The sequence below is a fragment of the Oncorhynchus kisutch genome, linkage group LG14 (genome assembly GCF_002021735.2).
Source record: "Oncorhynchus kisutch isolate 150728-3 linkage group LG14, Okis_V2, whole genome shotgun sequence".
Lineage (NCBI taxonomy): Eukaryota > Metazoa > Chordata > Actinopteri > Salmoniformes > Salmonidae > Oncorhynchus > Oncorhynchus kisutch.
In genome coordinates this window covers 50,804,305-50,826,404 of record NC_034187.2, presented here as the reverse complement: position 1 = coordinate 50,826,404, position 22,100 = coordinate 50,804,305, and the positions used below count along the sequence as shown (strand labels likewise).

Here is a 22,100-nt window from a genome sequence, read left to right as displayed (position 1 = left end):
ATAGAGGGGCTCTGAAATCACTCCTACACTAAACGCCAGTCATCCACACCGATTAATTTCACATTCACACAGTCACGGTGACAAGCACCAGTGTTCAATGCTCAGTGAATTTAATTTAAAATGGTAGCCCCCATTCTAACAGATACTGTAGACTATACAATAACTGACCCTTTACACACACACAAATACAGTTTATTGGTCTAACATGTTAAGCTAAATCAAAACCATGGATGACGGTAATTGGCCAGCCAAATGACCACGGTCTCCGTAATATATATTTTTCGCTCCTGACTGCATGTGCTGTCATAGAAATAGAATGAATAGAACTGTCGGCCATTGCGAGTGTACCCATAGGAGCAAAGCAGGAAGTAAAAGCAGGAAGTGTCCCCACTGTTTGTGCTGTGATTTGTTAATTCAACTGAACTGATGCAATTACATTCCATTGCATGAGCCACATCAGTTAATATCATTTTAATGAACATTCTACATTACCATGGAAAGTATTGCATCACAATACCAGGCAGCCATTGCGAGTGTACCCATGAGTTTACCAGTCAAATTGCCAGTGTTAAAGGTTCCAAGCCCATTTTATTAATTATATTTCTGTGTGTGCTGTTGCGTTGTGGGGCGTTGCCTAGGCAATCAAAGTGTCATTTGCTAGTTTCTTGTTTCAGCAAGGAGCAACAAAGTATCATCACGTTTTTAAGAGTCCTACCGCAGAAACAAACTCCCGTCTAGGACTGTTGCGGTGACCGTATTACCGCCACACCGGCAGTCATGAGTCATGACCACAATAAAATTTCAAGTGATCGCTGTTGAGTCACGGTAATCTCCTATACACTCTGGACATGCGTTGGTAGTTCCCAACTCGCTAACTACCATCAGGTCGCTAATGGCCTGGTACTCAGGGTTCTATTGTCCCAATAACCACAATGACATCAATGCAAGTGCAGTTGAAAATCACATCAAACACTTATCATCAAAACAGTATCATGCCTTTAAAACTCACCTCACTGTGATGGTCAATTTGGAGAAAGAAGTTCAACAGCAGGTTGAAACAGTGTAAAACATGGTTGTTTGTGGATGTTGTTTCAACACCTAACAACAAAATGGACAGCGCTTTCTAAGGTGATGATTCATTCAAAACCCCATATGCATATTAGAGCTTATTAGGCTAATGAGCCCAAGCACGAAAGAAAAGCCTGAATTGAAATGATAATTGTGCTATCATACAATGCATAGCCTACTGCATATTACACATGGCAGAAACACATAAAACAAAATTGATTTAAGATGTCTTTGGCACATAATTGGTCTAGCCTCTATACTCCAAAATTACACAAATTCGAGTGATCGCCTTTGAGTGTGGACTGTATTATTGTGCATACTGGATGGACTTTACACTACACTCCAAAATGTCTATCCATGAGTTGGGGAGAGAACTAGCCCTAGGCGATGCTTTTTGTTCATTGATTGTGCAGGGCGGCTTACAGTTAGACTACAATTAGTGAATTTGTATTTGATTTTGAATAGACGAGTAAAAGAGAATTAATTGGGTGACACATTACCCTTTAGCTATACAGAATATTTAAAGTTGTAGAAACATCTCAAGGATGATCAATAGAAACACGATGCACCTGAGCGCAATTTCGAATCTCATAGCTAAAGCTCTGAAGACTTAATGTAAATGTGATGTTTCAGTTTTTTTTATTTTATAAATTTGCAAACATTTCTAAAAACCTTTTTATTTCTCGCTTTGTCGTTATGGGGTATTTTGTATAGATTTATGAGGATTTTAAAATTATTTTTAGAATAAGGCTGTAATGTAACAAACTGAAAAAAGTCAAGGGGTCTGAATACTTTCCGAATGTACTGTGTATACAATACCAGTGAAAAGTTTAGACACACCTACTCATTCAAGGGTTTTTCTTTATTTGTACTATTTTATACAGTCGCAAAAACCATTAAGTGCTATTTATTTTACCAGGTAAGTTGACTGAGAACACATTCTCATTTACAGCAACAACCTGGGGAATAGTTATAGGGGAGAGGAGGGGGATGAACAGGCCAATTGTAAGCTGGGGATGATTAGGTGACAGCTTGGGAATTTAGCCAGAACACCAGGGTTAACACCCCATCTCTTACGATAAATGCCATGGGATCTTTAATTAACTCAGAAAGTCAGGACGGACACTTGTTTAACGTCCCACCCGAAAGACAGCACCCTGGGGCGTTGGGATATATATATATTTTTTTTAGATAAGATGAAAGAGTGCCTCCTACTGGCCCTCCAACACCACTTCCAGCAGCAGCTGGTCACCCATCCATTGACTGACCAGGACCAACCCTGCTTAGCTTCAGAAGCAAGCCAGCAGTGGGATGCAGGGTGGCATGCTGCTGGCTTTGATGAAACTGGCTCTCATGAGGACTGCCACAGGAAAGGAAAGACCCAGAGTTACCTCTGCTGCAGGGGATAAGTTCATTAGAGTTATCAGCCTCAGAAATTGCAGCCCAAAAAATGCTTCACAGAGTTCAAGTAACAGACACATCTCAACATCATCTGTTCAGCGGAGACTGCGTGAATCAGGCCTTGATGGTCAAATTGCTGCAAAGAAACCACTACTAAAGGACACCAATAATAAGAAGAGACTTGCTTGGGCCAAGAAACACGAGCAATGGACATTAAACCGGTTTAAATCTGTCCTTTGGTCTGATGAGTCCAAATGTAAGATTTTTGGTTCCAACCGCCGTGTCTTTGTGAGAAGCAGTGTAGGTGAACGGGTGATCTCCGCATGTGTGGTTCCCACCGTGAAGCATGGAGGAGGGGGTGTGATGGTGTGGGGGTGCTTTGCTGGTGTCAGTGTCTGTGATTTATTTAGATTTCAAGGCACACTTAGCCAGCATGGCTACCACAGCATTTTGCAGCAATACGCCGTCCCATCTGGTGTGTGCTCAGTGGGACTGTCATTTGTTTTTCAACAGGACAATGTCCCAAAACACACCTCCAGGCTATGTAAGGGCTATTTAACCAAGGAGAGTGATGGAGTGCTGCATCAGATGACCTGGCCTCTACTATCCCCCGATCTCAACCCAATTTAGATGGTTTGGGATGAGTTGGACCGCAGAGTGAAGGAAAAGCAGCCAACAAGTGCTCAGCATATGTGGGAACTCCTTCAAGGCCATTGGAAAAGCATTCCAGGTGAAGCTGGTTGAGAGAATGTAAAGAGTGTGCAAAGCTGTCATCAAGGCAAAGAGTGGCTACTTTGAAAAACATTGTCCAAACATTTGACTGGTGCTATATATATAAGACTGCGGTGTCCGGTCATCATATAATGTTATGACGGTTATTTGATTTCTTGACATGCTCATAAACATCATGATAATAGATTTCCATAGGCACTAGGTATATTTTAAGAGGCTTTGAACTGGTAATGAACCTTGGAATAATCTGCTTTTCTCAAGTGTAAACGTTGGCTTAGTATAGCCTAGCCTATTTGATGGCTTGTATCCGGTGAATGTATTAAACAGATTCAGTCTCTAGCCTCCCCAAGTCCCCATCACAATGAACAGTCAACAACAGTAGTTATGCAGCCCACTGAGCCCAGCCCAGCATCATCACTCCACCTAGTCCTGGCCCGCTATCAAACCCCTGTCTTTATTTCCTGGCTCACCTCTCACTTTTATTACCGTTCACCCATCAAGAGACTGTCAGAGAGCTAATTGCCGTGGAAATCCACGAGCAGCAGAAGAGAAGTCGGTTACTTGCCAAATGGCACATTTTTCCCTATGCTGGGTCCATAGGGCTCTGGTCAAACGTAGTGCACTATGCAGGGAATAGGGTGCCATTTGGGACACAGAGGTCAGGTCAACAGGCAGGTGCTCGCTGTTCTCCCAAGGTGGTATTTCAAACAGGAGAGAGGCGATTATGGTAATGTATAGGTGGTGTGAATCTCAATGTCATCGTAAGACAGTCACATGGAAAGGATTGGAATAGATCACTGCTGCAGTTCCCCCGGCCAGTGTGATGACTCTTGAAATCGATTATGGATGCTATCTCGTGAGGGGTGAGATGGAGACCCAAAGGCCATACTAATGAGTGTACAAAAGATTAAGAACACTTTGCTAATATTGAGTTGCACCCACCACTTTTGGCATCAGAACAGCCTCAATTCGTCAGGGCATGAACTCTACACAAGGTGTCGAAAGCGTTCCACAGGGATGCTGGCCCATATTGACTCCAATGCTTCCCACAGTTATGTCAAGTTGGCTGGATGTCCTTTGGGTGGTGGGCCATTCTTGATACACACGGGAAACTGTTGAGCGTGAAAAACCCAGCAGCGTTTCAGTTCTTGACACAAACTGGGGCGCCTGACACCTAGATGAAGGGTATGCCCCGTTCAAAGGCACTTCATCTTTTGTCTTTTCCATTCACCCTCTGAATGACACATACGGAATCCATGTCTCAATTGTCTCAAGGTTTAAAAATCCTTCTTTAACCTGTCTCATACCCTATATCTACGATGATTGAAGTGGATTTAACAAGGGATCATAGCTTTCACATGGATTCACATAGTAAGTCTATGTCATGAAAAGAGCATGTTTTGTATGTGTGCACTCTCTGTTTACAGGTAGACTAGCTGTGTGTGGTAGACACGTTTTTTTCAAGACGCATGTCACTTGTGCTGTGACTGATATGAAAAATACAATTTGTTCCATTTTAATTGACTCTTGTAAGACTTTTAGCTAGGCCTAGTTTAGATTTAAAACACAGATTTGTGTTGTTGGCAGTCCTAATACACACTTGCACACTGATTGCCAGAGCTGACTATTCTGCCAATCTCATTTGTCTCTCAGACAGTGCTCTCATTTGCATTTTAGTCATTTCACAGACCCTCTAATCCAAAGCGATTTACAGGAGCAATTATGATTACGTGCCTTGCTCAAGGGCACATCAACAGATTTTTCACTTAGTCGGCTCTTGGATTCAAACCAGCACCCTTTCAGTTACTGTCCCAACACTCTTAACCGCTAGGTTACCACCATGAAGTGTCCTTCAAACAGTGTCCTTCACCGTGGATGCTCTTCTCCTTGGGGAACTGCCTTTGTGAGCACTGCAAATGTGTGTGTGTGTGTGGTGTACCTCTGTGTGTCTGTATCTGTATCTGTGTCTCTGTTAGTAGTAGCTCGAGCATACGTGCTCTTCATGAGAATGGGGGCTCAGTGCAAGGGGGGGCTTGCATAGTTCAGTGGAGAGAGGGGTCGGAGCAAAAGGGACCCCAATGTCAGAGATATGTGCTCTGTGCATATCATGTTCCTATCCTCCTACTTTGTGTTTAACATCCATCAGCTCTCTCCGCTGCTTAGCAGCAGTGTTTCTTTGTGATTGGTGGGATATCTCAAATTCTGGTGTTGCATTTAAAGCCGTCAAATACACTGATATTCTTATTCATCACTTACCAACCTAGTACCATATAGGCCTTTAAGGCTGGGCGATATGGCATGACTCTAGGATGTCTTTCCCCATTCTGATTGTTTTATACAGTTCAATCAAATTTCAACCAAAAGTTGATCTAATTTGAGATAATTTCCACACTGTCATGCAGGGCTGCACAAAAATGTAGACCTTATTTTTGACCAAATATTGCATTTGCGATTTGACTTGCAATGTAGATCAAAACACTTGGGTGAACTGTTGGGCACTTTGAATACAGTGCCATTTGACATGACAACGGATGGCAAAGCTAGGGAGGCGTTCGTGGAATTAGGAATTAGAATACTAATAGGATATTTTTGGATGCGTTATTGTGACAGGGTAGGAACCAAAGTGTTGATCAGCGTTTCCCGGGGTGTGGGACCCTAATAATCTTTGGCTACATTAAATGTTTTCTCTTACTTCATGTAGTCAACATATTCATGCTTTGCCTGTTCCCCTATCATTTAGAAAAAAACTTGCTGATTTAGACCTACACCAGCACTGGTATCAGGCTTTATTAGCTAGCTACGCTTGCTCTGACTCAGTACATTTAGTAGCTAGCTCCCTAGGTATCGATAAGCATTAGCGGCTAACACGATTTATTCGAGCCATAACTTGCTAAGAAAATACGAGCTAGCTGTTTGCAGACGGTAAGAAACACAAACTAATAGTGTAGTTATAGAACACTTGCGGATTTATATTAAGAAGTAAAGTGGAAAGCAGCATGGTTGTCAACATATTGATGCATCTGCTCCGTTGACCATGCAGACCAAAGAGTAACTGTGAGGGAACTGCGCTCCTTGAGTGACAGGTGGTGGGGGTTTGGTGAGAGAGACGACACAAGTAGCGGAGTAAACTATAAAAACGGATTGGTGTATCCGATTTAACAAACAAACGTTGAAATACCATTATGGAAGGTAAAGTAAAAACCCAAAGCAGTCCCTGCGTCAGTACCGTCATTTAGTAAAATACGGTATAGCACCCAGCCCTAATAGGCTTATTTCTATTGTATTTCTGAAATAACCTGTCAGTAATTACGGACTGGACAAGTGCAAGCGCAGGCAAGTGCTGCTCTGATGGTTTCTAAACCATAACTGAGCGGTCCAGTGGACAGCACACCTGTTTTTACAGAAATAAAAGCCAGAAACACTCGAGAATTCTACTTATAGCAACATTACTTTTCCCCTCTTTTAACCATACAACATGTCCCCGTATCCAACTTAATCCAGCCAAACTCCTCAGTATAGTAGATCTAAACCAGCAGAGTTCTGGTTCACCCTGTGGTATTTTTTTTGCATCCGTTATGGAGGCTCAGGCAGGTCAAAAATAGCCTCCTCTCCCAGTCACAATACCTCATGTGGGGCTGAAATAGATTGAGAGACGTGGGGGGGGGGGCATAGGAAACAGAGGGGAATGGTGTGAAACATCACTAATGAGGGATAAAAGGCTTTGTATTGGAGGAAGCAGAGTGATGCTCTTATTAGGTTTAGTTGGATTCCGGTCACATATCAAGTGTAATTGTGATTATCAGTATAGCACTGATAAAAAAAATACCGTTTTTAATTGGACTTTGGGACCAAGAGGTTGTCACTATGAAGTGTGAACGTTTCTGTTAGGCAGTGTTGTCGCTACAAGGCGTGAAATATGAATACATTTTTGGAACGGTGTAAATGGTCCTTTTGTCTAGTGCTCTGATGTACTGCCACGATCAGGACTATTACTCCATTTCATTGGGCTCATAGTATTGCTTTATTTATGGCGTTTCAATAGCCTGTCACAGACATCTTGAGGATTCATTTATTATCCAAAGCCACCTTATTAAAACTTAAAAGATGTTCTGCTGCATCATAAGTTCAGGGCCCCGTTTCCCAAAAGCACTGTAAGGCAAAGTTCATCGTTAGAACCTTCACAGGAGCATCGTTAAATCTCAGAGCTGTTTCCTAAAACTATTGCTCTTGAAAACGCTTGTTATTTACCAAACCCGTCTGCCTTCCAGAACAGCGAAGTGCGTTGTTAGAAAATGGTTGGCCTTTCCGTGTCATTTTATACACAGAAGGAAGATCTCCGCTAAAGATAAACATCTTGATTTGTATCTGTCATTCTGTGACCGCCGATAACTTCAGAATGAATATGACTACAAATACAATGATGCCGATTTCTTTGCATATGTTAATAACAAGCTTATGATAAAAGTATGATTCAATGAAAACCGAGATGACTGTATTAAAATATAAATACAGTATAGGCTACATAGACCCAGGGGTTGGAACCGGTTCAGGAAACAGTACCAAAAACTGGAGGAACAGAATCAGAACCTAAGTGATCTATACTGTAGCAGAACCAATATTTTAAAAGCATGAGAACCGATTAATAGCGCTTTACTTTCCGGGCATTTTTTTCAGTCCCACAAAAAAAACAAAGCTCCTATGCAAAGCCCTCTCTCTATCACTCAGAAACGTATTCCAGTGTCTGCCTGCCAGCTGAAAATCTTTGTTCGTGTGTGGGCTACCTGCCTATCTCCTTCCCGAAGCATAGGATATTGTAGCCTACTGTAATTACAGAAGAATGGATTCACTTTTTCAATGTTAGTTAAGGATACTATAGTTATCATGTTTCACATTGGATTTATTAAATACAAAAAGGTAAGCGTGTTTAGTTCTGGTGCCGCTCTGCACACACATGCTTGCTTTCGCTCTAGTCCAACGTTAAGCCAACTCTCGATTGTTCAAAGACATTCAAAGTTCCTCCATAGAAGCCAATCCTCTGTAGGTATAATTCCGTGGGCCTAATTCAAATAATGCATGTCATAACAAGATGCCAAGCGCTTCAAACCAAGCCTCCTCATCCACCCTCTCTTGCTTTCTCCCCACCTGCAAAAATCACATCTCTCGCCCTATATTTGTCTGTCCATCGTGCATGTAAACAACTATAGCTTGCCCGCTCCTAAACTGCTCTATCAGCACTGATTGGTGAAGTAAATAATGTCGAGCTAAATGTATTTAAAAAATATATATTTCAGGAGGTTTAAAAAGGAACGATATAAACTGGTACTTTTTTGGTTCGAACCAGTTCAGAACTTTATTTTGCAGGTCGGAACAGTAGAACGGAACGAAAAGAATAGTGAATAGTATATGGATCCAACAATACTGCAAATATTGATAAAGAATATCTACACCATCACTTTAAGTGTTTTGATGCTCTGGACCTAGTCTCTAGCACTATGATGCCGAAAGCATGTAGGCCTACAATGTAAAATCTGTTCCTTCAGATTAATAACATCTTTTTCTACGAGAAGTGTTGTCTGTTGACAAGAGACTTGTACTTGTTTAAATGTTTAAAAAAATATATATATATATATGATTTGATTTTGTTCAGAATTACTGTTCCAACCCATGTATAGACCTATACATTTAAATTATATTAAAATCAATACCATGTACATCCAGTTGAGTTTGATTTAGCTATTTGTACATTACTGTCTGTAATTTTTGCCTCCAATATATTTCATGATGCTGTAGCAGGCTCAAGGGTGTGGGGTTTCTGCGGTCACCAAGTTCAATAACAAAACATGCACCAGTAGCACAACTAGAATGCAAATGGGAAGTTTTATGGATTTTTGTACACTGGGGAAGAAGGGGAATTCACTAATTACTTCACAGTCCACAAGCTGTTCTCGTTGTCCGTTTTCTTCTCCAGGGGTAATCCTGGTTAGTCAATATCTTGTCGGGAACGCCTACTCGGGAGAACAGCATAACCAACTCACGTGCGATTCCCTTGGTGGCCATGGTGCGCAGGGGAATGGCTTCCGGGTACCTGGTGGCATAATCCAGAATCACCAGAATGTATTTGTGGCCTCGGTTGCGCTTGGGTAGAGGTCCCACCAGGTCCATTGCATCCTGCTGAAAGGAACTGAAACAATGGGTAGGGGAATTAAGGGACTGCGAAAATGGGGTTTTTAGAGCCACCTGCTGGCACTCCGGGCAACTGCGGCAGTATTCTTCCACTGTTTTCTTCACCCCTGGCGAGTAAAATCGTGCCTTGATCCTGTCTAAGGTCTTACCCACACCTAGGTGAGCCCCAAGAAGGTGGGAGTGCACCAACTGCAGGACAGATGGTACGAAGGGATGGGGCACCAACAACAACTCCAGATATTCATCATTCTTCTTCACGACCTGATATGGCAACTTCTTCTTTATAGAGAAATGGGGGTAGGTTATTTGACCCCCTCCACGGGCTCTCCGTCCACTACGGTCACCTGATAGAGAGGGCTGGCCAAGTTGGGATCCTCCAGTTGGACCGTGCCGAACCGACCCACTAGAGAGACGGGCTCTGGTGCCACCTCATGATCCATTGGGAACGTGTCTTCCAGACTCGCCACCTCTCCCTCCAGTCTGACTTCAGAGTCCCCCTCTGAGAGGGGATCGGTTGATGCCTGGGGGTCCACTTCCTGGAATCCACACATCCGGGCATCCCTCCTTCTGGTGTCCCTCCCACCTCTCAGGCTTCCTCCTCCCTTCTGGTTCCCTCGGTTCCCCACATCTCCGAACATATTGGTCCACAGTTGGCGGAACATTAGGAAATCCCTTCCGGCATGGACCGGCACAGGCAAGTTTGGGACGACTCCCATTGTTCCTGTGTGTTGTCCCTTTGTGGTCTGTAGGTGGAGGAGTGTGGTAGGGTAGTCCTTGGTCTCACCGTGTATGCATGTGATGGCCACGGTGTCAGTTCGTTTCGGGGACTGGGCGAAGTCAGGTTGGATCAGGGTCACCATACTCCTGGAGTCCAAAAGTGCCGTGGTGTCCTTTCTGTTGGCTCTTACCGGGGTGACAGGGGAAGTACCACTTTCCTCAGCACAGTATCCCCTCAGTAAGCCGCAGGGACTACCTCACAGGTGGCTACCTCACCAGCTGAGGCCGAAGGCCTCGGGACATCGCGGTTTGGACAGTTCCAGGTGATGTGTCCCGGCTCACCACACTCGTAGCACTTCCTGCTGTCCAGGTTCAGGAAGAGGCGTCGGGCTCGGGAAGCTAGATGTTGGCACCCCCCCCCATCCTTGGCTGGGGTCCCGGCATGGTCCTCCTTCCTTTTTCGCTCCGTCGGGCGAGTGGAGGGTTCCGTGGATTGTCCACTGCGCAGGACCTCCAAGGCCACCTGTTGACCTTCCAGCTGATCTTCACTCTGCGGGTTAGCTTGGCTGGATAACGTTTTAGCTTGGAACAGGAGAGAGCGTATAAATGTATCTATGACCACTTTCTCGATGGTCGTGAGCATCAGGAGTTCAGCAGTTAGCCAGCTCTTGGCCAGCCTAATTAGATCATGCATTTGTGATCGTGGGTTGCTGTAAGATCATACGCCCAATCGTGGAATCTTTGTGCCTTGCTAATCAGGGTGTAACCATACCGGCGCAGGATTTCCTTTTTCAGCCCCTCGTAATGCGTCTCCTGGTCAACCGTCAGATCCTCATAGGTCTTCTGTGCCGCGCCTGATAGGAAGGGTGCTAGCAGGCTGGCCGCATTGCTCATGGGGCCATTTCTCCCTAGCCGCCGTCCTCTCGAAGGCTTGGAGGTAAAGCCTCGATTTCGTCAGCCTCTGTCAGCCTCAGTATAAACCTGGGACGAGAGACTGCTGTGCCTGCCGCTATGCTGGCCTGGGCGGCTGTCAGCTGGCTGAGTTCAGCTCGCAGGAGAGCGGTTAGCTGACGCTGTTTCTCCAGCAGCTCACCGATGCATAGCCTGCTGTGCTATGTTCGCCTCCAGGTCTTGGCTGATTTATTTTGATTTTCCCATGATGTCAAGCAAAGAGAGACTGCGATTGAATGTAGGCATTGAACTACACCCACAGGTACACCTCCAATTGACTCAAATGATGTCAATTAGCCTATCAGAAGCTTCTAAAGCCATGACATCATTTTCTGGAATTTTCCAAGCTGTTTAAAGGCACAGTCAACATCTGACCCACTGGAATTGTGATACAGTGAATTATAAACGAAATAATCTGTCTGTAAACAATTATTAGAAAAATTACTTTTGTCATGCACAAAGTGGATGTCCTAACCGACTTGCCAAAACTATAGTTTGTTAACAAGACATTTGTGGAGTGGTTGAAAATGACTCCAACCTAAGTGTATGTAAACTTCCGACTTCAACTGTAACTGGCCTACAACAGTTTTTCTATTAACTTTTGTCTTCAGGCAGAACCTCCTCTGTTCCACTGCACCAGAGATTTGTATATAATCACGAGATGCTCATGTCTCCAACCTAACAATTCGGGCTGGGACGATGCCAGTATCGTGATACTCATCAAAAAACGAAGCAGATTGAACTTCTTCTAATGTTGGAAACAAACACCATTATGTTGTCATCCAGAGTCACATTTATTTATTTTCCGAGCTGTAGTGCACTATATCTTACATGCAGCAGGTTTTTAATGGGCCAAAGAGTTTGGTCTGCCTCGTGTTTACATTTTTGCCATAGAAAAAATATCCTTACTAACAATGGGAGTCGTCGTCCCAAAGGTGGAAAGGCAGGCGAAAAGCTTAAGTCAAAAATAAGGCAGAATATCCCCTGTTTATAGCAGATTTATGGTCAAGCTGATGTCTGTATTGCCTGAACAGCATTTATGATGCGGCCTCTGCAAAAGTCAGGGTATTCATAATTATTGCGCTTCACGGAGCAGGGCTGTTGTTAAGGAAGTTGTCAAGGAAGTGAGTTTGTGTTTATACAGGACGTACCACCCCCACCTACCAACAACCAATCATGTCAATGCAGAGCTATATGGAATTTACGTAGCCCTCCGTATACGTAGCCCGTGTTACAGCATTTGGGAGGTGCAGAGTGATGCGATATGGAGCTTTATTTGGACTCCGCAACCATACAGAATCTCTGCAATTGCATCACACCCTCCATACGGAGCCTCTGGACAGGATAGCCGGATCAAGCATAAATCAGCTTTTACCTGCAATGCCAGCCAGGCAGAACCTCCCCTGTTCCGCGGGACTGCCAGTCAGCTAGGCCAGACAGAACCTCCCCTGTTCCACTGGACTGCCAGTCAGCTAGGCCAGACAGAACCTCCACTGGACTGCCAGTCAGCTAGGCCAGGCAGAACCTCCCCTGTTCCACTGGACTGCCAGTCAGCTAGGCCAGACAGAACCTCCCCTGTTCCACTGGACTGCCAGCCAGCTAGGCCAGACAGAACCTTCCCTGTTCCACTTGACTGCCAGCCAGCTAGGCCAGACAGAACCTCCCCTGTTCCACTGGACTGCCAGTCAGCTAGGCCAGACAGAACCTCCACTGGACTGCCAGTCAGCTAGGCCAGGCAGAACCTCCCCTGTTCCACTGGACTGCCAGTCAGCTAGGCCAGACAGAACCTCCCCTGTTCCACTGGACTGCCAGCCAGCTAGGCTGAACCTCCCCTGTTCCACTGGACTGCCAGCCAGCTAGGCCAGACAGAACCTTCCCTGTTCCACTTGACTGCCAGCCAGCTAGGCCAGACTGAACCTCCCCTGTTCCACTGGACTGCCAGCCAGCTAGGCCAGACTGAACCTCCCCTGTTCCACTGGACTGCCAGCCAGCTAGGCCAGACAGAACCTCCCCTGTTCCACTGGACTGCCAGTCAGCTAGACTGAATCTCCCCTGTTCCACTGGACTGCCAGCCAGCTAGGCCAGACTGAACCTCCCCTGTTCCACTGGACTTCCAGCCAGCTAGACTGAACCTCCCCTGTTCCACTGGATTGCCAGCCAGCTAGGCCAGACAGAATCTCCCCTGTTCCACTGGACTGCCAACTAGCTAGGCCAGACTGAACCTCCCCTGTGTTCCACTGGACTTCCAGCCAGCTAGACTGAACCTCCCCTGTTCCACTGGACTGCCAGCCAGCTAGGCTGAACCTCTCCTGTTCCACTGGACTGCCAGCCAGCTAGACTGAACCTCCCCTGTTCCACTGGACTGCCAGCCAGCTAGGCTGAACCTCTCCTGTTCCACTGGACTGCCAGCCAGCTAGGCTGAACCTCCCCTGTTCCACTGAACAGCCAGCCAGCTAGGCCAGACAGAGTGCAGCTTGCATTATTGAAGCCCCAACATGCATCACGATCGGTGTAACTCCCACAGTTCAAAGTCAGATGCTGAGCACTGCTGACTGTGCTGGATAAAGTTAGACTCACAATGCATAAAGTAAACGGCAATATCGGGTTCAATTCAGCAACTCAGACCGTTTGAGCATGTTGGCTAACTCCACTGCTTTGGTCCTGTAGCTATCACGTTGTAGCAGCGTGAGAGCAAAGTGTGACATCACGCTCATTTGAATATGTGCGTTACTACTTGTACCAACATATCGCTGAGACTCTGTTTAATATTACATTATTTTAAAGCCCATCTAGGAATGGATGTGTGTGTAACTCCCAAAGTTACTGAGCATTGCTGACAGTGCTGGTTAATATTATGTTATTTCAAAGTCCATCTATGGACTGATGCTGCAAATTCGGCCAAGCTTAAAGGACAGTGTTTTTTGTGTGTTTTTTCTACAGAATCTCTATTTTTGCTGAAAGGACGCACATGCTTACACACTAAAAAGTATTGCTTGAGTTCAACAAAATAAAATCTATAATTGCAGATAGTTTGGAATGACACAATTTCACGTGTACAACATTTAAAGACCCGCATCACTATACTGGAAGCTTTGCCGTTTCTGAAAGGACGTATTTGTGTGTTTTTTGGAGCTTTGTCCGTGTTTTCTGCGCGCCCACATACTGACGAATGAGCCTGAGGAGGTCTATCACTGGTGGGGTAAGTTTCTCAAAACCAAGTCAAATCACAAAAAAGTGTCTGAACACTTCTATAGCATGCCATTTTACATCCCAAAATAGAGATTTGGTTGAAGAAAAACAAATGTACTTGCCCTGACTAACGATAGGCCTAATTCAATGTGTCAATGTTTGAAACTGTTCCTTAACAAATACACTTTATTATTCAATTGCCCCGTTTCTCGGTGATGCCGCTTTTTGCATCCCTGCATTAGTACATTTATGCTACATGATACATCTACTTACTTACTCTTGCCAAACGGTGATTTATGTTACCTTATGCTTATACGGTACCAGTACAGGTCCATGAAGAATACTTAAAGCAGATATCGGCCTAATCCACTAGTGTAGGGCTTTTCAAATCATACCCTGCCAGTTCTGGAGTCCGCTGGATTTCTTGTTCTACCTGATAATTCATTAATTACACCCACCTAGTATCCCAAGTCTAAATCAGTCCCTGATTAGAGAGACTTTTTTTTTCTTTTTAAGCAGTGAAACTGGCTTCGAGGTCCAGATTTTAATTTGAGGGCCCTTAGTGTCTCTCCCCACAAACACTCACTGAAACATCCTTGTGATAAAGTACCATTACCTTTCCTCCGGAGGATGACAACACCTTCATTCTATCCGATAAGCTACATTTCCCCCTCGCTTCGTTAGGACCATCCTGATCTCACGAGCGTATGGTCTTCTGTTATGCTACACGGATTCAGTTAAGTGAAACGAAACGAGAGCACAGTGTTCTGGATGGTGGGACCAGGCTAACATTTCCTAGCCCAGGTGCAGGAAGGAATACTGTCAAAGATGTCTATTCCCGGGGACAATATATTATAGTAGCCTTATTTTTCCCTGAATCCTGAAATCAAATTCGAACACGCTGAAATGGTGTGTGTGTGTCGAAGCAGCTTGTTCTCTGCGAAGGCAACAAAAGCTGCTGTTCCACACGTTGTTCCTTGAGTATCAGACAAACAGCCATCTTGTTGGTGATTTCGGTGGTAAACCTAGACTAATGGTTGGATGTGCTGTTATGCCACTCTGGCAGTGGTCTAAAGTTATTTTTGTTGATATGCCTCTGGCTCAGTCTTGGTTTCAACTGTCCGTTTATTGGTCCATTAAAGGGCCAATCAGTCACCTCTTTTCCCGTCTCTGTCTCTCAGGGTCTTGACGAGGAGGCCATCGTTGACCTTGGGAAAACCAGCTCCACCACCCACACCAACTATGAGACGGAAGAGCTGGAGAGTAAGACCCTACAGTACAGCCCTACCCACCTACTGTAACGTTGTGTATGTCTAGTCCTGTGTGCATAGTGGATGTGTTGGAGTGGTGTAGCAGTCAGGAGTGGGGTCAGTTCCACTTCCAATTTACTTCCTGAATTGACTGAATTGATATTGAATTGACTCCAACCATGCTATCAGTAAGTGTGTGTGTGTGTGTATAGCTACAGTATGTGTGCTTTCCTTTGTTACTGTTGTCTACATGCCTGTTTAGTTGTCTCCGGGCGGGTGCTTCCTGTCCACATATAGGCCTAGAGACGTGCTGTGAATAGAAAGGACAGGTGTTGCTGAGTTCTTGGCAGGTTAAAGCCAGCTTCAGCCTGGCTCTCCACTCCTGTAGCGTTCCAGAAGGGTATGTTCATTAGCCAGGCATACACGAGCCCACAGGAATATTGTAACTGTAATTGAGCCTATCTGTCATGTACAGCTTTATTCAGGTCCAGCTGGAGACTCCTTGTGTTTTTTTTTTAACACCTGTAGGGCTCTATAAAAACAATTATGTATAATTATATCACAAAGCCTAGAGCTTTGGTTTCAATTACAAAATAAGGATTTCCAATGGGATGAAATGCCATGCCAGCGGGGGGAAAAATGTCTGAAATGATATCATTTCAACCAGAAACTGGTTATGGGATGATTTTGACCAGTTTTGTCCGCAGGGATAGTATCGGCTGTTGTATTGTAGTGTCATATCACATAAAACTACAGTACACGTGTCTCCTTAACCCCAACATTCTCTGGTTATCTAACTTTGATGAGCCGCAAATTGGGAGATTAGGACATGATTAGCTGTCCACATGGCCTCTGAGTATCTTGGCTGTCTAGGTTACAAAGCTACCTTTCTCTATCTGAGCTGTACATTCAAGGGGATTTCAAACAGGACCTGTGATTATCTCTAATTACTAGGTACTGAGCAAAGACAACACATACCAATACTTGGCCCTAGCAGAAAAAGGCTGCATATTTCGTTTGAGGTTGCAGCGCAGAATACGGAATGGCTGACCAAGAGAGCACTAAAATAGTCAGCAGGCTCTTTAGGGTCATACAAATCAGTATGGTGAGTCATTTGAAACGTGAAACATCCACAGTACGTGCTCACAGACATTCACAGTGCATTTTTCCAGGATGAGGACAGTATTTTAGTTATATTAATTTGAGAAAATAACTCTGCGTTCCCTTGAAAGAGAGCTGGCAGTGAGCCAGCTGTGATTGAGAGTGATCCTCTGTGGTTCCATCTCCTGGGAACGAGGCCGAGAGAGGAGATGCTTTTAACCCTTTTGATTGAAATCAAATTAGCACAATAAAACAATCCGCATCAAAATGGGCTTAGGTCTGTTTCAGCTAGAGTATATGTTTTGCACGAGCTGCGTCTCAATCCGCCGATATTGACCTCCCGTGTTTGTCGGACCATGAGACATCCCGTAAATCGGTCTTACGAAAACGTCTGTCGTGTCCGAACGGTTTAGTCTACAAACTATTATGACGTGTCTATGGAAACACGAACATGTCGGTGGTTTTGCTCTACGACCCCCCACCCCCCCCACCCCCCCCACAAGCGTCACAGGACTCGTCTGAAGGTAGCCCGGTACCAGTTTAAAAAAATTAATGGACGTATACACTGAGTGTACAAAACATTAAGAACATGACGAAGGCTGACCAGGTGAATCCAGGTGAAAGCTATTATCCCCCATTGATGTCACATCCACTTCAATCAGTCTAGATGAAGGGGAGGAGACAGGTTAAAGAAAGATGTTTAAGCCTTGACACAATAGAGACATGGCTTGTGGGTGTGTGCCATTCAGAGGGTGAATGGGCAAGACTTTAGTGCCTTTGAACTGGGTATGGTAGACATACCAGCTTGTGTCAAGAACTGCAATGCTGCTGGGTTTTTCACGCTCAAAAGTTTCCTGTGTGTATCAAGAATGGTCCACCACCCAAAGGACATCCAGACAACTTGACACGACATTGGCCAGCATCCCTGTGGAATTCTTTCGACACCTTGTAGTGTCCATGTCTTGATGTATTGAGGCTGTTCTGAGCGCAACTCAATAAAAGGAAGGTGTTGTTAATGTTTTGTACACTCAGTGTATATTGACGTAGTTTAGTGCCTAAAAAAGGGTTTAAATATGTGTCAAAGTATTTTTCTTCTTATATCTCCCACACTTCAAAAGAAACTTCCTTTTGATATTTTTTTACTATTTTTCCATGTATGAATCTGTTATTCAATGCGTTTCTATGGGCTAATAGCAGTAAGGCTACTTAGACTCGAGGGTTAAAGGAAGTGTCAATTGCGGCTCACGTCCGGAGAGTGCTGCTAGCAACAACATTATTGCCACATGTATCTCCGATTCCTTCCTCGCCGTGTCTGTCGTGTGTCTCTCTCTCTCTCTCTTCATTATCTTTTCCCTCTGTTCTGTTCTTGTATTTTCAGTCGCTGTATCCCTCTAAAACACTCTGGCTCCTTCCCTTCATCTCTTTCTCTTTGTATATTCATCTGATGGACTCATGTCTTTCTCTTATCCTTTCCTTCCTCTTCTCCCCTCATGTCTTATTTTCATTATTCCCTATCTTGAGAGTATCTCACAATTCAAAGTGCAATGGCTCGTCCTCCAAAAGTGACTATTGGCACAAAAACTAGGACATTTGCATTTCAGAGCAACAATCTTAACAATCCAGTGGAACAAAAGCTATAATGAGGGATTGTGGAAAAAAGTAATAGCAAAAATAAACGAATGTGGTCTTTTCCTTCCCTGTCTAAGTAGGTTATTCACAGAAAATGGAAACCAGGTAATCTGTCAATCTCTCTCTGTTCTGGTCTGGTTTGTCTTAGGCCACAGGGCGGTCTACGTCGGGGTCCATGTGCCTCTGGGCCGGGAGAGCAAACGCAGGCACCATCGCAGAGGCCACAAACACCACCGCAAGAGGCGGGAGCGGGAGGAGGACCACGAAGAGGAGGACCGTGAGGACCCCACGTATGGTAACCAACTTCTACCTTAAAGTCCAGTAGAAAGCTGACTGTTAGAAATGTTAGTAGAGGTGCTGACTAAAGGAATGGTAAAAAAAAAAGGAAGGAAGAAAGTCAGACACTATATATGCTGACAACAATTTAATAAGTTAACAATTTTTACCCATAAGCTGACTGTTAGAAATGTTAGTAGAGGTGCTGACTAAAGGAATAGTAAAAAAAAAGTTTAAAAAAGGAAGAAAGTCAGACACTATATATGCTGACAACAATTTACTAGGTTATTTTTACACAATTAACTTCTGTTCCACCTTCCGTGGAGCTCCTCGTTCATCTCCTCATGCAATTGAATAAATGTGTGGTGGCACATACAGTGCATTCGGGAAAGTATTCAGACCCCTTGACTTTTTCCACATTTTGTTTTACGTTACAGCCTTACTCTAAAATGGGTTAAATTGTTTTCTTCCCTCGTCAGTCTACACACAATACCCCATAATGACAAAGTAAAAACAGGTTTTTAGAAAATGTCGCTAATTTATATATATTTTTTAAACTACTGAAATGTAACATTTACATAAGTATTCAGGCCCTAGGCTGTGTGCTTAGGGTCGTTGTCCTGTTGGAAGGTCAACCTTTGCCCCAGTCTTGAGGTCCTGAGCGCTCTGGAGCAGGTTTTCACCAAGGATCTCTCTGTACTTTGCTCCGGTCATCTTTCTCTCGATCCTGCCATGTCTCCAAGTCCCTGCCGCTGAAAAACATCCCCACAGCATGATGCTGTCACAACCATGCTTCACCGTAGGGATGGTGCCAGGTTTCTTCCAGATGTGATACTTGGCATTCAGGCCAAAGAGTTCAATCTTGGTTTCATCAGACCAGAGAATCTTGTTTCTTATGGTCTGAGTCGTTTAAGTGCCATCAGAGTGACCATCAGGTTCGTGGTCGCCTCCCTGTCCAAGGCCCTCCCCGATTGCTCAGTTTGGCCGGGCGGCCAGCTCTAGGAAGAGTCTTGTTGGTTCCTGTAACGTGTACGCTAGGAGTCGGGAAGCAAGTCCAGGGAGTGAATTTAATAATCAATAAAACAAGAAACACAAGTAGCGTACCGGCATAAAACACAGGAACAGAATCAATAACACCTGGGGAAGGAACCAAAGGGAGTGACAGACATAGGGGAGGTAATCAGGAATGTGATGGAGTCCAGGTGAGCGTAACGATGGTGGCAGGTGTGCGTAATAATGAATAATCTGTCCAATCAATTACCACAGGTAGACTCCAAGTTATAGAAACAGCTCAAGAATGATCAATGGAAACAGGATGCAATTTTATTTTATTTTACTAGGCAAGTCAGTTAAGAACGAATTCTTATTTTCAATGACGGCCTTAAGAACAGTGGGTTAACTGCCTGTTCAGGGGCAGAATGACAGATTTGTACCTTGTCAGCTCTGGGATTTGAACTTACAACCTTTCGGTTACTAGTCCAACGCTCTAACCACTAGGCTACCCTGAGCTCAATTTATAGTCCCATAGCAAAGGGTTTGCATACTTGTGTAAATCATGTATTTCTGTAGTAGGCCACCATGGACTAATTTGGATAACGAGTCAGTTGTATAGCACTAGACATAATCATAACGTATTGGAATCACGTCAACTCAAAACAACTCCCACCCCAGCTGCTACCCTCAAGCATTCTCCCAAATAACATTTTGATTACTATTCTCAATTTGAATACTGTGTTGTGTCATGCTTCCCAGAGGCAGAAATAGAACCCTGTAGTAGGCAGGTCAGGGTACCTGGCAAAGTCTCTCAGGCGTCTGTGAGTGTTTGGCTGAAACATGGAGACCTATCTGTCCATTCATTCAGAGAGAGTGTGCATGCTGTGAATGGAGCATCACACTTAAAGGCAACTCCGGGCCTCCAGGAGCAAGCAGTGACACTGATGGAGGGGGAGTGTGTGTGTGTGTGTGTGCGCGTGCGCGTGTGTGCGCGCGTCTACATCGCGGTCCATGTGCCGCTGGGCCGAGACAGCAAACGCAGGCACCACCGCCGAGGCCACAAACACCACACACGCACAGCCCCAACCGCCCGGGGGAAAGGGATAGACGGTCGGGAAAACAGCACAACATGACCATTTGAACTGTCTGACTGTCGTTCACTCTCTCACTCTTTTTATCTGTCCAATATCCATTCCTCTTCCAATGGTGAATTTCGCTCCTGGAAATCTGCTGTTATCATTGTGGTGATTCCCGCCAGCTTCACTCTAGCGCTCTTCGTTCACATTGCCTGTTACTACTCCCACACACACCTGATTATTGAACATATTTATTCCCTCTTTGTAATGCAGAGGAATTCACAGCAGTCCATTCAGAAGCTAAGCGTTGGATCCTGCTCCTCCCACACTCTCCTCCAGTCCTTGTCTCTATATCTCCGCCTCTCCTCCCCCCCCTCTAGACACGCCCTCCCAGCGGGTGCAGTTCATCCTGGGTACGGAAGATGATGACGTGGAGCACGTCCCCCACGACCTGTTCACCGAGCTGGACGAGCTGTCCTTCAGGGACGGGAGCGCCACCGAGTGGAAGGAGACAGCCAGGTAGGTCACAGCCCAGCCCAGGGTCCAGCTTCCACACTCCAGAGACCATGTGACTTCATCATGTCGTTTAATGTTCGTTCAGGTCTAAATTCAGCAGCACTTTATTGCTACCGTACGTTTTCCATGAAACGTCGATTAGTTTAACTTTGCATCTTGAGAATTTTGAAGTCGTCTTCTTGACTGTGGTAAAATATTCAGGGAAACCAACTTTTTAATGGCCAAAACTGTAGGCTGGTAAACTGTGGCCTTTTTATAACCTTGAAATTGTCTTACGGGGGCGGGGGAACAGAGAACTATGAGATAGTGACGCGTCTTGTGTGTGAGTGGGATGTGTTATCATGAGTAATGGGTAAGATTGACAGAGCTCTACTGCCTACAAGTCTGGCTGTGAGTCAATCTAGCTTAGTCATCCTCCATAGCCATGACATTATCACCATCCCAGACAATGTCAGCCTACATTCACGGCTCAGACACAAATACACAGCAGTTTACCTCTCTTTAAAAAAAAACTGGTTAAAACTGGTTCCAGTCTGACAGGGGGTAAAAGCCGGAAAAAACACTATCAAACTTTTTCCATTACCTCTCAGAAGTGAACCACTCAAGGGAATGCAAATTGTCTGATATGTTCAGGCCTGGTCTTGACCTCTGGTCAAGTTGTTCTTAGTCAGCATTGGGGAAATTTGATTTAGATTTTTTTTTATTGTGTGTGCTTGTCTTGTGTCCGTGTCTGTGCGCATGCGTGTTTAGGTGGCTGAAGTTTGAGGAGGACGTGGAAGATGGAGGGGAGCGTTGGAGCAAGCCCTACGTGGCCACCCTGTCTCTACACAGCCTGTTTGAGCTGAGGAGCTGCATCCTCAACGGAACCGTCATGCTGGACATGAGGGCCACCTGTATCGAGGAGATTGCAGGTACATTCATATCAGAAGAGTTTGTGTGTATGTGTGCATGTGTATGTGCTCATGTGCATGCTATTTGATTATTTCGATTTGTGTATGCAAATGATAAACAAGGCAAT

General features: G+C 44.8%; 1 protein-coding gene across 7 annotated transcripts in view; it reads left to right on the top strand.

Annotated features, from left to right (window-relative positions):
* The window catches only part of LOC109903746 (sodium bicarbonate cotransporter 3), a 69,359-nt gene that overhangs the window by 14,511 nt on the left and 32,748 nt on the right, over window positions 1-22,100 (top strand). For 6 of the 7 annotated variants that reach the window (XM_020500648.2, XM_020500650.2, XM_020500645.2 and 3 more), the window contains exons 2-5: window positions 15,423-15,504; window positions 18,370-18,516; window positions 20,947-21,085; window positions 21,833-21,993. In XM_020500648.2, the coding sequence (XP_020356237.1) occupies window positions 15,423-15,504; window positions 18,370-18,516; window positions 20,947-21,085; window positions 21,833-21,993 (529 nt within the window). Of the gene's footprint in view, window positions 1-13,980; window positions 14,252-15,422; window positions 15,505-18,369; window positions 18,517-20,946; window positions 21,086-21,832; window positions 21,994-22,100 lie in introns of those variants that run through there. The other variant, XM_020500647.2, reaches the window with a different exon arrangement.